This window comes from Nerophis lumbriciformis, linkage group LG21, assembly GCF_033978685.3.
Source record: "Nerophis lumbriciformis linkage group LG21, RoL_Nlum_v2.1, whole genome shotgun sequence".
NCBI lineage: Eukaryota > Metazoa > Chordata > Actinopteri > Syngnathiformes > Syngnathidae > Nerophis > Nerophis lumbriciformis.
In genome coordinates this window covers 41,166,209-41,180,000 of record NC_084568.2, presented here as the reverse complement: position 1 = coordinate 41,180,000, position 13,792 = coordinate 41,166,209, and the positions used below count along the sequence as shown (strand labels likewise).

The 13,792-nt window shown below is 36.8% G+C and overlaps 2 protein-coding genes across 5 annotated transcripts in view; one reads left to right on the top strand and one right to left on the bottom strand.

Moving 5' to 3' along the window:
* Nucleotides 1-3,933, bottom strand: part of c1galt1a (core 1 synthase, glycoprotein-N-acetylgalactosamine 3-beta-galactosyltransferase 1a) — a 13,440-nt gene extending 9,507 nt beyond the window's left edge. For 2 of the 4 annotated variants that reach the window (XM_061982358.2, XM_061982359.2), the window contains exon 1: nt 3,905-3,923. The gene's annotated coding sequence lies outside the window, so the exon portion shown is untranslated. Of the gene's footprint in view, nt 1-3,904 lie in introns of all 4 variants that reach the window. The other 2 variants (XM_061982354.2, XM_061982355.2) reach the window with 2 other exon arrangements.
* sdhaf3 (succinate dehydrogenase complex assembly factor 3) overlaps nt 1-13,746 on the top strand; it is a 14,836-nt gene extending 1,090 nt beyond the window's left edge. The window contains exon 3 of the mRNA XM_061982360.2: nt 13,175-13,746. Within this exon, the coding sequence (XP_061838344.1) occupies nt 13,175-13,369 (195 nt within the window). The 3' untranslated portion in view covers nt 13,370-13,746. The remainder of the gene's footprint in view (nt 1-13,174) is intronic.
* Nucleotides 13,747-13,792: the final 46 nt, after the last annotated feature.

Below are 13,792 nucleotides of genomic sequence, written 5' to 3'. Positions count from 1 at the left end.
CGCACCAGGTCGGTTGTTAGCTTCGGTTGTTATATAAAAAATAAATCACATAAAAATTGTTAAATCACCCAAGGTATGTTGATAAATGATAATAAGGATGACACGGTGGCTACCAGTATCTGTATATTTATTATATCTGTAGAGAGCTCATTCAAATTCAGTTCAGTATTATGATTTATTATTTGCTGAATTACTGGAAATAGCCTTTATACCGTATGTTATTGTTGTGCAACAACAACAACTTCAGCTGTCGAATGTTATTCAGTAAAAATTCAACAGGTTCAACATTAGCATGGACGGTATAGCCAAGTTGTGGTTAAGAAGGTGGATTTTTGTTCCTTATATTTACCAGAAACGAAGTGATCCGAACACACGACCCGGGATTTTGGGGGACTCCAGTGAGAACCGTCCTCGTTTTCCCGGTGTAAAGCTGCGAGCCATTTGTCTCGTCTCTGTGGGCTTTTAGCACGCTTTGGCAGAACAAAATACGACCTTTGTTTTCCCTGTTTCCAGTTGTGGTTTGCACAACCAAAAACAACACAGTTTTTTGGCATTTTGGAGGCAGAATGACGGGTTTAATCAGCGCAGGTCGACAGGTTAAAGAGTAATGGCGACGGTTTGTTTTCAACGCCAGTCAGGTTGCTATGGCTCGAAGAACCCGTATGTACCTCAGTTGCCCGGATGTCGGCCCTGCCCCATAGATAATATATACATTATATATTAATATTGTATTCTCTATAGATAACATATACATTATATATTGTATTCTCTATAGATAATATATACATTATACATTGTATCCTCTATAGATAATTTATACATTATATATTGTATCCTCTATAGATAATATATACATTATATATTGTATCCTCTATAGATAATATATACATTATATATTGTATCCTCTATAGATAATTTATACATTATATATTATATTATCTATAGAAAATATATACATTATATATTGTATTCTCTATAGATAATATATACATTATACATTGTATCTTCTATAGATAACAACTTCATGACAGAATGGCAGGTGAAGTATTGTCTTCTTCCTCAAATTATATTATTAATATTCCATCCATCCATCTTCTTCCGCTTATCCGAGGTCGGGTCGCGGGGGCAGCAACCTAAGTAGGGAAGCCCAGACTTCCCTCTCCCCAGCCACTTCGTCCAGCTCCTCCCGGGGGATCCCGAGGCGTTCCCAGGCCAGCCGGGAGACATAGTCTTCCAAACGTGTCCTGGGTCTTCCTTGTGGCCTCCTACTGCTATTATTATTATTATTATTATTATTATTATATAGTGTATCCTCTATAGATAATATATACTTTATGGATTGTATCCTCTAAAGATAATATATACATTATACATTATATAGTGTATTCACTATAGAAAATATATACATTATATATTATGTCCTCTTTAGATAATATATACAGTACATTATACTTTGTATCCTCTATAGATAACAACTTCATGACAGAATGGCAGGTGAAGTATTGTCTTCTTCCTCAAACTGTATTATTATTATTATTCTTATTATTATTATTATTATTATTATTATTATATATTGTATCCTCTATAGATAATATATACATTATGTAGTGTATCCTCTATAGATAATATATACATAATATATTGTATCTTCTATAGATAATATATACATTATACATTATATATTGTATCCTCTATAGATAATATATACATTATATATTATACATTATATACTCTGTAGATAACAACTTCATGACAGAATGGCAGGTGAAGTATTGTCTTCATCCTCAAACTGTATTATTATTATTATTATTATTATTATTATTATTATTATTATATATTGTATCCTCTATAGATAATATATACATTATGTAGTGTATCCTCTATAGATAATATATACATAATATATTGTATCTTCTATAGATAATATATACATTATACATTATATATTGTATCCTCTATAGATAATATATACATTATATATTATACATTATATACTCTGTAGATAACAACTTCATGACAGAATGGCAGGTGAAGTATTGTCTTCATCCTCAAACTGTATTATTATTATTATTATTATTATATATTGTATCCTCTATAGATAATATATACATTATATATTGTATCCTCTATAGATAATATATACATTATATTTTGGATTTTCTATACATAATATATACATTATATATTGTATTCTCTATAGATAAGATATACATTATATATTGTATCCTCTGTACATAATATATACATTGTACATTATATATTGTATCCTCTATAGATAATATATACATTATATTTTGTATCCTCTATAGATAATATATACATTATATATTGGATTTTCTATACATAATATATACATTATATATTGTATTCTCTATAGATAAGATATACATTATATATATTATATACTCTATAGATAATATATACATTGTACATTATATATTGTATCCTCTATAGATAATATATACATTATATTTTGTATCCTCTATAGATAATATATACATTATATATTGGATTTTCTATACATAATATATACATTATATATTGTATTCTCTATAGATAAGATATACATTATATATTGTATCCTCTATAGATAATATATACATCATATATTATACATTATATACTCTGTAGATAACAACTTCATGACAGAATGGCAGGTGAAGTATTGTCTTCTTCCTCAAACTGTATTATTATTATTATTATTATTATATTGTATCCTCTATAGATAATATATACATTATATTTTGTATCTTCTATAGATAATTTATACATTATATATTGTATTCTCTATGGATAATATATACATTACATATATTATATACTCTATAGATAATATATACATTGTACATTATATATTGTATCCTCTATAGATAATATATACATTATATTTTGTATCCTCTATAGATAATATATACATTATATATTGGATTTTCTATACATAATATATACATTATATATTGTATTCTCTATAGATAAGATATACATTATATATTGTATCCTCTATAGATAATATATACATCATATATTATACATTATATACTCTGTAGATAACAACTTCATGACAGAATGGCAGGTGAAGTATTGTCTTCATCCTCAAACTGTATTATTATTATTATTATATATTGTATCCTCTATAGATAATATATACATTATACATTATATATTGTATCCTCTATAGATAATATATACATTATATATTGGATTTTCTATACATAATATATACATTATATATTGTATTCTCTATATATAATATATACATTATATATTGTATCCTCTATACATAATATATACATTATACATTATACCTCTATAGATAACTTCATGACAGAATGGCAGGTGAAGTATTGTCTTCTTCCTCAAACTGTATTATTATTATTATTATTATTATTATTATATTGTATCCTCTATAGATAATATATACATTATATTTTGTATCTTCTATAGATAATTTATACATTATATATTGTATTCTCTATAGATAATATATACATTACATATATTATATACTCTATAGATAATATATACATTGTACATTATATATTGTATCCTCTATCGATAATATATACATTATATATTGTATTCTCTATAGATAATATATACATTATATATTGTATTCTCTATAGATAATATATACATTATATATTGTATTCTCTATAGATAATATATACATTATATATTGTATTCTCTATAGATAATATATACATTATATATTTAGTCCTAAAATATGTGCCTTGAAATATGAGGCCTCCTTTAAAGCAGCACTTGCCTTGTCCTTAAAAAGTAAAAATTTGAGTCCTGTGAACATATCAGCAACATTAGCAGCACAAGAGTACATTATAACCTCGTTTCACGGTTTACACTTGTTATATTCTTCTAAAACACGAGAGCAGAGAAAAACACTCACCTCCTCACAGCATGTCTTAACAGCAAGTGAGGATGACAATGTCACTACCGGAAGAAGATAGGACTTAAAGATAAAATGCTCCCAAAACGAATTATTTGCTGAAAAAAATGACAAAATAAAGGTGACAATTATAACAATAGAGCAATAAAATGAAACGTGAGGGAATTTTGGTGGGATGCATACAATACGTTATATACCTGCTACATTCACCCCTCCTGAATTACACCAAAATCCTGAGCAGCTGACTGGACATGACCCTGTCAGGACAAGTAACCCGCATGGGTTTACATTACGATCTAATCTTCACATTCAGCTTGAGAGCTACCTGACAAACAGGTTTAGAGATATCAAAGGGTTGGGCCAGCCCTAGTCCTTTCCAGCTCCTTGACCTGTGTGGATGCCCGTGTACACAGAAGACGTTATCCCATAACCTTTTAGCAACATGCTTCGCTTGTTGGTTTGCACAGGGCATACTTGCCAACCCTCCCGGATTTTCCGGGAGACTCCCGAAATTCAGCGCCTCTCCCGAAAACCTCCGGGACAAATTTTCTCCCGAAAATCTCCCGAAATTCAGGCGGAGCTGGAGGCCACGCCCCCTCCACGATATAAACAGTGTGCCTGCCCAAACACATTATAACTGTAGAATGATCGAGGGCGAGTTCTTGGTTTCTTATGTGCGTTTATTGTTAGGCAGTTTCATTAACGTCCTCCCAGCGCGGTAACAACACACAACAACAGCAGTCACGTTTTTGTCTACCGTAAAGCAGTTCGTCTGCCGTAAACAGCAATGTTGTGACACTCTTAAACAGGACAATACTGCCATCTATAACATCAATAACATATACGGCTTTTAGAGAGTGCAGTGCACAACTGCGCACACAACAAGGAGACGAAGCAGAAGAACGAGGAAGATACAGCTATGGCGACGACGACGACGAGTAAGATGAAGAAATACGCTTTGTTGCACCTTTCCTGCCTGAGTCCGGCGATTAGTTGCAAATCTTGCTTTATTGATTGCTTGCACACAGCCAATCCAACACAAAACAAACTAGTCCCCGCCCGCACTCACGCTACCGCTCCCTCTCTTCTCTCGCCCACACACTCACTGACGTCACTCACCTCACATGCTCACCTATTAAAGGGCCACACACACACATACGCTACTCTCATAACAGCTTGTAAGTTCCAAGCCGCAGCTGCGATTGGACCTGGATAGCCTCCGGGAAGAAGTAGTGGACTACCAAGTGCTTGGCACTGAAGAGCTTCCTCAGGAAGCAAAGATTGACCGGTTTTGGGCCATGCTAGGGAGAAATGGAAGATTCCAGACTCTAATGCATTTGATGAAAGCACTTTTGTGCGTGCCACACATCAATGCATCATCAGAGAGGGTGTTCAGCATGGTTAGAAAAATAGTGACAGAGAATAGAACAAGGATGGACAATTCAACCCTTAACTCAACAATGAGTAGATGAGTGTTATGTGTGTGTATATGTGTAAATAAATGAACACTGAAATTCAAGTATTTATTTTATTTATATATACATATATATATAATAAAATAAATAAATATATATATATATATATATATATATATATATATATATATATATATATATATATATATATATATATATATATATATATATAGCTAGAATTCACTGAAAGTCAAGTATTTCTTAGATATAGATATATAGATATATATATATATATATATATATATATATGAAATACTTGACTTGGTGAATTCTAGCTGTAAATATACTCCTCCCCTCTTAACCACGCCCCCGCCCCATGTAGTCGCAAATTATGTTAACTTAAATATTGTCTAATTATGCAAAAATATATGATCAAACATTCAAACCATTTTTTAAACAGAAATAAATACTAATAATAATGATTTCAAAGCAAGTTATCCATCAAATTGTGCAATGTAAAAGTAGCAATAGATTTCATGGTCAAATTGTGAAATTTACTGTGGTTTTTACAGCATTTTTCTCTAAATGAAGGGACAAGCGGTAATGGATGGATGAAAATGATGAATTTTTCTGTAATAAACTGTGGTGCCGTTTTGGCATTTACAGTAATACACCGAAAAATCTACAGTTACATACAAAACAAACAAACTGGCAGCTCAGGTGCCGAAGTTTTACTGTAAAATTGCTTCTTTTTTTTTTTTATTAACAGTAAAAAAAATAATTACATTTTACAGTAAAGTTCTGGCAAATGAGCTGCATCTTGTTTACCATAAAAACAGCAGTACTGTTTTTCCATTTACAGTAATATACACTACATTCTGAGGTGAAATTATTGCAATTTACCATATTTTTATTTTATTATATTTTTATTTTTTTTAAATCTACTAATAAAATACCTCAAAATGTTGTGTAATAATAGTGTTCACTGTTAGAAGCGCACCCTCTGGGGCCAAACATAACTGCCACGTGGCCCTCAGTGAAAACCACTTTGACACCTCTACTCTAGACACTTTGAACAATGTTCAACAAAGTACATTTTACAATAGACAGCAACAATTGAAAATATAGCAAAACAATTTAAAAACTTCAAATATATATGCACAGGTAAAAGCCAGTAAATTAGAATATTTAGAAAAACTTGATTTATTTCAGTAATTGCATTCAAAAGGTGTAACTTGTACATTATATTTATTCATTGCACACAGACTGATGCATTCAAATGTTTATTTCATTTAATTTTGATGATTTGAAGTGGCAACAAATGAAAATCCAAAATTCCGTGTGTCACAAAATTAGAATATTACTTAAGGCTAATACAAAAAAGGGATTTTTAGAAATGTTGGCCAACTGAAAAGTATGAAAATGAAAAATATGAGCATGTACAATACTCAATACTTGGTTGGAGCTCCTTTTGCCTCAATTACTGCGTTAATGCGGCGTGGCATGGAGTCGATGAGTTTCTGGCACTGCTCAGGTGTTATGAGAGCCCAGGTTGCTCTGATAGTGGCCTTCAACTCTTCTGCCTTTTTGGGTCTGGCATTCTGCATCTTCCTTTTCACAATACCCCACAGATTTTCTATGGGGCTAAGGTCAGGGGAGTTGGCGGGCCAATTTAGAACAGAATTACCATGGTCCGTAAACCAGGCACGGGTAGATTTTGCGCTGTGTGCAGGCGCCAAGTCCTGTTGGAACTTGAAATCTCCATCTCCATAGAGCAGGTCAGCAGCAGGAAGCATGAAGTGCTCTAAAACTTGCTGGTAGACGGCTGCGTTGACCCTGGATCTCAGGAAACAGAGTGGACCGACACCAGCAGATGACATGGCACCCCAAACCATCACTGATGGTGGAAACTTTACACTAGACTTCAGGCAACGTGGATCCTGTGCCTCTCCTGTCTTCCTCCAGACTCTGGGACCTCGATTTCCAAAGGAAATGCAAAATTTGCATGGTTGGGTGATGGTTTGGGGTGCCATGTCATCTGCTGGTGTCGGTCCACTCTGTTTCCTGAGATCCAGGGTCAACGCAGCCGTCTACCAGCAAGTTTTAGAGCACTTCATGCTGGATTTTCATTTGTTGCCACTTCAAATCATCAAAATTAAATGAAATAAACATTTGAATGCATCAGTCTGTGTGCAATGAATAAATATAATGTACAAGTTACACCTTTTGAATGCAATTACTGAAATAAATCAAGTCTTTCTAAATATTCTAATTTACTGGCTTTTACCTGTATATTATATCCAGTGTTTATCCAGCATGGTAGTACCGCTAATGCAGTGGTTCTTAACCTGGGTTCGATGGAACCCTAGTGGTTCGGTGAGTTGGGCTCCGGGGTTCGGTGGAGGTTAAAACACACCCGACTCATCGTGTAAATAAAAACTTCTCCCTATCGTTGTATTACGGATACGGCAACAGCAGAAGTCACACTGGTTTGCAGGTGTGTAATTTGTTGTGAGTTTATGCACTGTGTTGGTTTTGTTGTTTGAACAAGGTGATGTTCATGCACGGTTCATTTTGTGCACCAGTAATAAAACATGGTAACACTTTAGTATGGGGAACATATTCACCATTAATTAGTTGCTTATTAACATGCAAATTAGTAACATATTGGCTCTTAATTAGTCATTATTAAGTACTTATTAATGCCTTATTCTGCATGGCCTTATTATAACCCTAACCCTCTAAGCCTAACCCTAACCAAATAACTCTAAATTAAGTCATTATTACTTAGAATATGTTCCCCTAGTGTCCAAATAACTCCAAAATAAGTCTTTGTTACTTAAAATATGTTCCCCATACTAAAGTGTTACCAAAAACATATAACTTTGTCTTGAATTTGAAAAAAAAAAGACATTTTATTTTTCACTAAAGAAGGGTTCGGTGAATGCGCATATGAAACTGGTGGGGTTCGCTACCTCCAACAAGGTTAAGAACCACTGCTCTAATGTCACATCCCGGATGTTTGCTGGGAATCCATTCATCCATTTTCTACCGCTTGTACCTGTCAGGCTGCTGGAACCTACCCCAGCTGTATTCGGGCGGATATTAATGAATATTTACTTGGTAGTAGTGGCCTCAGATATGTCACACATTAATATAAATCACCTTCACCAGTTATTAGCGACAGTAATTGAGTCATATATTTTTTTCTACATGTTACTTTTACACTAACCTGACAGTTAAGAACGACATGTTTGATAAGATGATTTTTCTTCATTATTATATTCTCATCTGAACACATTTTTTTTTCAAATATGAACCCACTGTTCATTGTGTAGGTAATGTAACACAATACAGTAGGTAGTGTTGCGTTTTGGACCAGTTGTTCCTCCCAGGGAATTCAAGTCACAAGTCGCTCCCAAGCTCTTTACGACACTTAAAGCTGAGTTGAAAAACCACCAGAGACAGAATAGGTATTTTGTAATATATTTGCAAAGCTTTGCAGATATACATTCAGACCAGTCCAGCATAGAACATTCAATTGCGCCCCCTAAGATTGTCTGCCCCCCGAAACACCCTCTCCCCTCTTAAGTCCCTGGCAGTCCTGTGTCTCTAGCCAAAACAAATGCTTATTATCGCTCTCTCTAACATTCCTCACTTCAAGGTTAAGCACACAGTTTTGCAGACAACCAAAAGACCACATTTGGAAGAAAAACACTAGCTGTTTTGTAATATGACAATAAAATGAAAAGAAGTAACACTTAAATTCGGATACATGTAAATATCTGCCTCCGCCAATTGGTACTTACTTACCAGTACATCTATTTATACTCATTTATTTATTTACAGACATCATTTTATAATAAATTATTGTTTCTTTTGTTGATATTAGGGTCCATTCTGCAAAATCCGTAGACGTGTAGAGCGTCTGGATAGGAACCCACACTTAAAATACACATCATCATATAATATACAGTACAGTACAATTCATTTCCAAATCTACCCACCCAATACCCATTTACAATTTCATACCAACAGGTTTACATTTACAGAGAAGGAAGCTTTTAATCCACCAAATCAGATATCCAATTATTCAAGTTTGATTAAAAAGTTGCATCTCGGAAGATTTGTGATAATCATACCAAGACCAAACATGTGAAATCCTCAGCCATGAGGGGTGTGCTAAATATCCTAAGCATAACGTAGCAATACATTTTGCTTAAAACACTTTTTAAATATGTGTAAAGAATGTGACTCCAGTACCATGTGACCTGTGCGCATTGTCACTACATTGCCACATGATGGCAGTACAGCTCCATCAAACTGGGATAGGCTCATGGAAGTGTAATGTTGTGTTATCGGGGCCCTATTATGCAAACGCAACTTGTTTTTGTGTAGTTTGGATCTGCATTAGTCCCCAAAAAGTGAAAGATTAAAAACAAAACCATAAGAAGTGACAGATGCTATGACAAATGTGTATAACTGGCTTGAGAAATCCATACCTGAACACAGGCCCGGCCCTAACCAATCTGGCGCCCTAGGCAAGATTTTAGGTGGCGCCCCCCCACATCGGCAGTGAAGTGTATATACTCACAAGAAACCGAATAGCTTTGTCTTTGACCTTTTTTTTTTTACTTACAACTATACCTAATATATAAAGGGGTGGAAAAGTGACTATTACCTGCAGGGCAAACATTAGCTAACCAGAAGGCAATAACAATGTAAACAAAAAACACCTGCTTAAAAGATCTAATACAAATGTCCCTGAGGAATGTAAGGTGGGAGTACTGTAATTATCTAACGTTACATTATTATTTTCCATAACAATTTAGCCCCCTCCACAATATTAACCCGACGTTAAAACAGAACTACCTATTTATTGATTAGCAATTGCCGAATCATGTAACATTAGCTTAATGCTAAAAAGCCAGGTTACTATCACATTCTGTAACAGACAAATAATTTCATGTAGGCTAACGTTACCTACCTGCTACCTCTGTCTTTTCTCGTTTCTCCTCCTCTTCTTTTCTCTTTTTTCTTCCCTGGGCACCTGACAGTTTTGGTCGTTTTGACATCTTGTGTTGATTTTTTGATGTGGTGACGTCCAAAAAGAGTCATGATACGGGAAGGGAGGGGGCGCACCGTGCGGGGGGGGCGTAATGTTGTAACAAATAATATTTCTATTAAATAGGCTTTACTTTGCATTTTAATTAACGTGGGATTATTTTTTGTATTTAGAAATAATAGTACCAACTTTTTTTTTTTTTTTTTTTCTTCTCTCCAACATTTGTGGAACTGGCGTGGCGCCCCCTGATGGACGGCGCCCTTAGCATTTGCCTATACGGCCTATGCCACGGGCCGGCCCTGCCTGAACATATCCAAGACTATGTATTCTCTAAAATACTAACAGTAGCTACAAGTACATGGACAACAATAATTTAATCTGATCATCATTTGGATTAGAATGCTCCTTTGCACGTGGACCCTGAAAAAATGATCTGATTATGACGTGCATTTCCATGCATCACACCTTAAATTGGAACACCTTACTTTGACATGCGCAGAACCTAACATAAACAGAAAGGTGTTTTTATTATTCGTGCTGTATTGCGCCATCTTTTGGACGAGTTCGCTCTCTGCGGGTGCTGAGTAAGCAGTGACTTCCACTGTAAACAAACATGTCAAGTTTCTTACAAGTGGGATGTTCCAAATAAGTGTTTGATGAGCATTCCTCAACTTTATCAGTATTTATTGCCACCTTTCCCAACTTCTTTGTCACGTGTCATCAAATTCTAAAGTTAATGATTATTTGCAAAGTTTATCAGTTTGAACATCAAATATGTTGTCTTTGTAGCATCCATCCATCTTCTTCCGCTTATCCAAGGTCGGGTCGCGGGGGCAGCAGCCTAAGCAGGGAAGCCCAGACTTCCCTCTCCCCAGCCACTTTGTCCAGCTCCTCCTGTGGGACCCCGAGGCGTTCCCAGGCCAGCCGGGAGACATAGTCTTCCCAACGTGTCCTGGGTCTTCCCCGCGGCCTCCTACCGGTCGGACGTGCCCTAAACACCTCCCTAGGGAGGCGTTCGGGTGGCATCCTGACCAGATGCCCGAACCACCTCATCTGGCTCCTCTCGATGTGGAGGAGCAGCGGCTTTACTTTGAGCTCCTCCCGGATGGCAGAGCTTCTCACCCTATCTCTAAGGGAGAGCCCCGCCAACCGGCGGAGGAAACTCATTTGGGCCGCTTGTACCCGTGATCTTGTCCTTTCGGTCATAACCCAAAGCTCATGACCATAGGTGAGGATGGGAACGTAGATCGACCGGTAAATTGAGAGCTTTGCCTTCCGGCTCAGCTCCTTCTTCACCACAACGGATCGATACAGCGTCCGCATTACTGAAGACGCCGCACCGATCCGCCTGTCGATCTCACGATCCACTCTTCCCTCACTCGTGAACAAGACTCCAAGGTGTCAGAGTTTGTAGGTGACGAACCCCAAGATGCAGAGAAGGCGGAAGGCATTGTACGAGAAAACATGATTTAATTAAACACTAAGGCAAAACTACAAACGAAAGGGTAACAAAAGGCGCGCACAAGGCGGAGAACAAACTTGGCTATGAACTAAAATAGCACTGAGGCTAACTGTGGACAAGAAACCAAAAACACTTACTGTGACACGAAGGAACTAGGACATGAGCAGAGTGAAACAAAAGTAGACAGGGCTACAACGACACGTGTTAAGACAGGTAGTAGTGACAATGATCCAGCAATGACTGGAGGAGAAGGCAGGTATAAATAGTAGCTGGCTGATTGACACCAGGTGTGGCCAGGTGCCAATCAGCCACAGCTGAGGGGAAGCAGCACTCAGGGAGACACTCAGGAAATGAAGACAAAATAAAAGCGCTGACAGGAAACCAAGACAAACAGAGAAAAAACTAAAACATAGTCAAACTATCAGGGACAAGCCTGACACAAGGTACTTGAACTCCTCCACTTGGGGCAAGATCTCCTCCCCAACCCGGAGATGGCACTCCACCCTTTTCCGGGCGAGAACCATGGACTCGGACTTGGAGGTGCTGATTCTCATCCCAGTCGCTTCACACTCGGCTGCGAACCGATCCAGCGAGAGCTGAAGATCCTGGCCAGATGAAGCCATCAGGACCACATCATCTGCAAAAAGCAGAGACCTAATCCTGCAGCCACCAAACCGGATCCCCTCAACGCCTTGACTGCGCCTAGAAATTCTGTCCATAAAAGTTATGAACAGAATCATTGACAAAGGGCAGCCTTGGCGGAGTCCAACCCTCACTGGAAACGTGTCCGACTTACTGCCGGCAATGCGGACCAAGCTCTGGCACTGATCATACAGGGAGCGGACCGCCACAATCAGACAGTCCGATACCCCATACTCTCTGAGCACTCCCCACAGGACTTCCCGAGGGACACGGTCGAATGCCTTCTCCAAGTCCACAAAACACATGTAGACTGGTTGGGCAAACTCCCATGCACCCTCAAGGACCCTGCCCAGAGTATAGAGCTGGTCCACAGTTCCACGACCAGGACGAAAACCACACTGTTCCTCCTGAATCCGAGGTTCGACTATCCGGCGTAGCCTCCTCTCCAGTACACCTGAATAGACCTTACCGGGAAGGCTGAGGAGTGTGATCCCACGATAGTTAGAACACACCCTCCCTCTTTGTAGCATATTCAACTGAATATGGGTTGAAAATGAATCATTGTATTCTGTTTATATTTACATCTAACACCATTTCCCAACTCATATGGAAACGGGGTTTGTACTTGTGTGACTTGCAGAAGTACAATGAAATACTTGTTGATGAAGTACTTGTGTGACTTGCAGAAGTACAAGGACAACTTGCAGTCGCAGATCCTGGACGCTTCAGGAAGCAAAGGCGGCTCGCTGAGTCTGGGAGTCAACATGTCCGAGAAAGAACTGAACGACTTCCGCCAGGAACAGATAGGTCAACTTTACGAGCTCCTGCTGGAGTCCACCAAACCTAATTCACAATTTCACATCCAGGAGGACAAGTCATGAAACATGATTTATTATTATTGGACTGACTGACCTCCTGAAAAGACCTGGAACTTGTGTAAGTACAAAGAGTGTATTATGGGTTATTATACTACACTAATAAAGTGTGTAGGTACAAAGAGTGTATTGTGGGTTATTATACTACACTAATAAAGTGCGTAAGTACAAAGAGTGTATTATGGGTTATTATACTACACCAATAAAGTGTGTCACTACAAAGAGTGTATTATGGGTTAATATACTACACCAATAAAGTGTGTAAGTACAAAGAGTGTATTATGATTTATTATACTACACTAATAAAGTGTGTAAGTACAAAGTGTGTATTATGGGTTATTATACTACACTAATAAAGTGTGTAAGTACAAAGAGTGTATTATGGGTTATTATACTACACCAATAAAGTGTGTAAGTACAAAGAGTGTA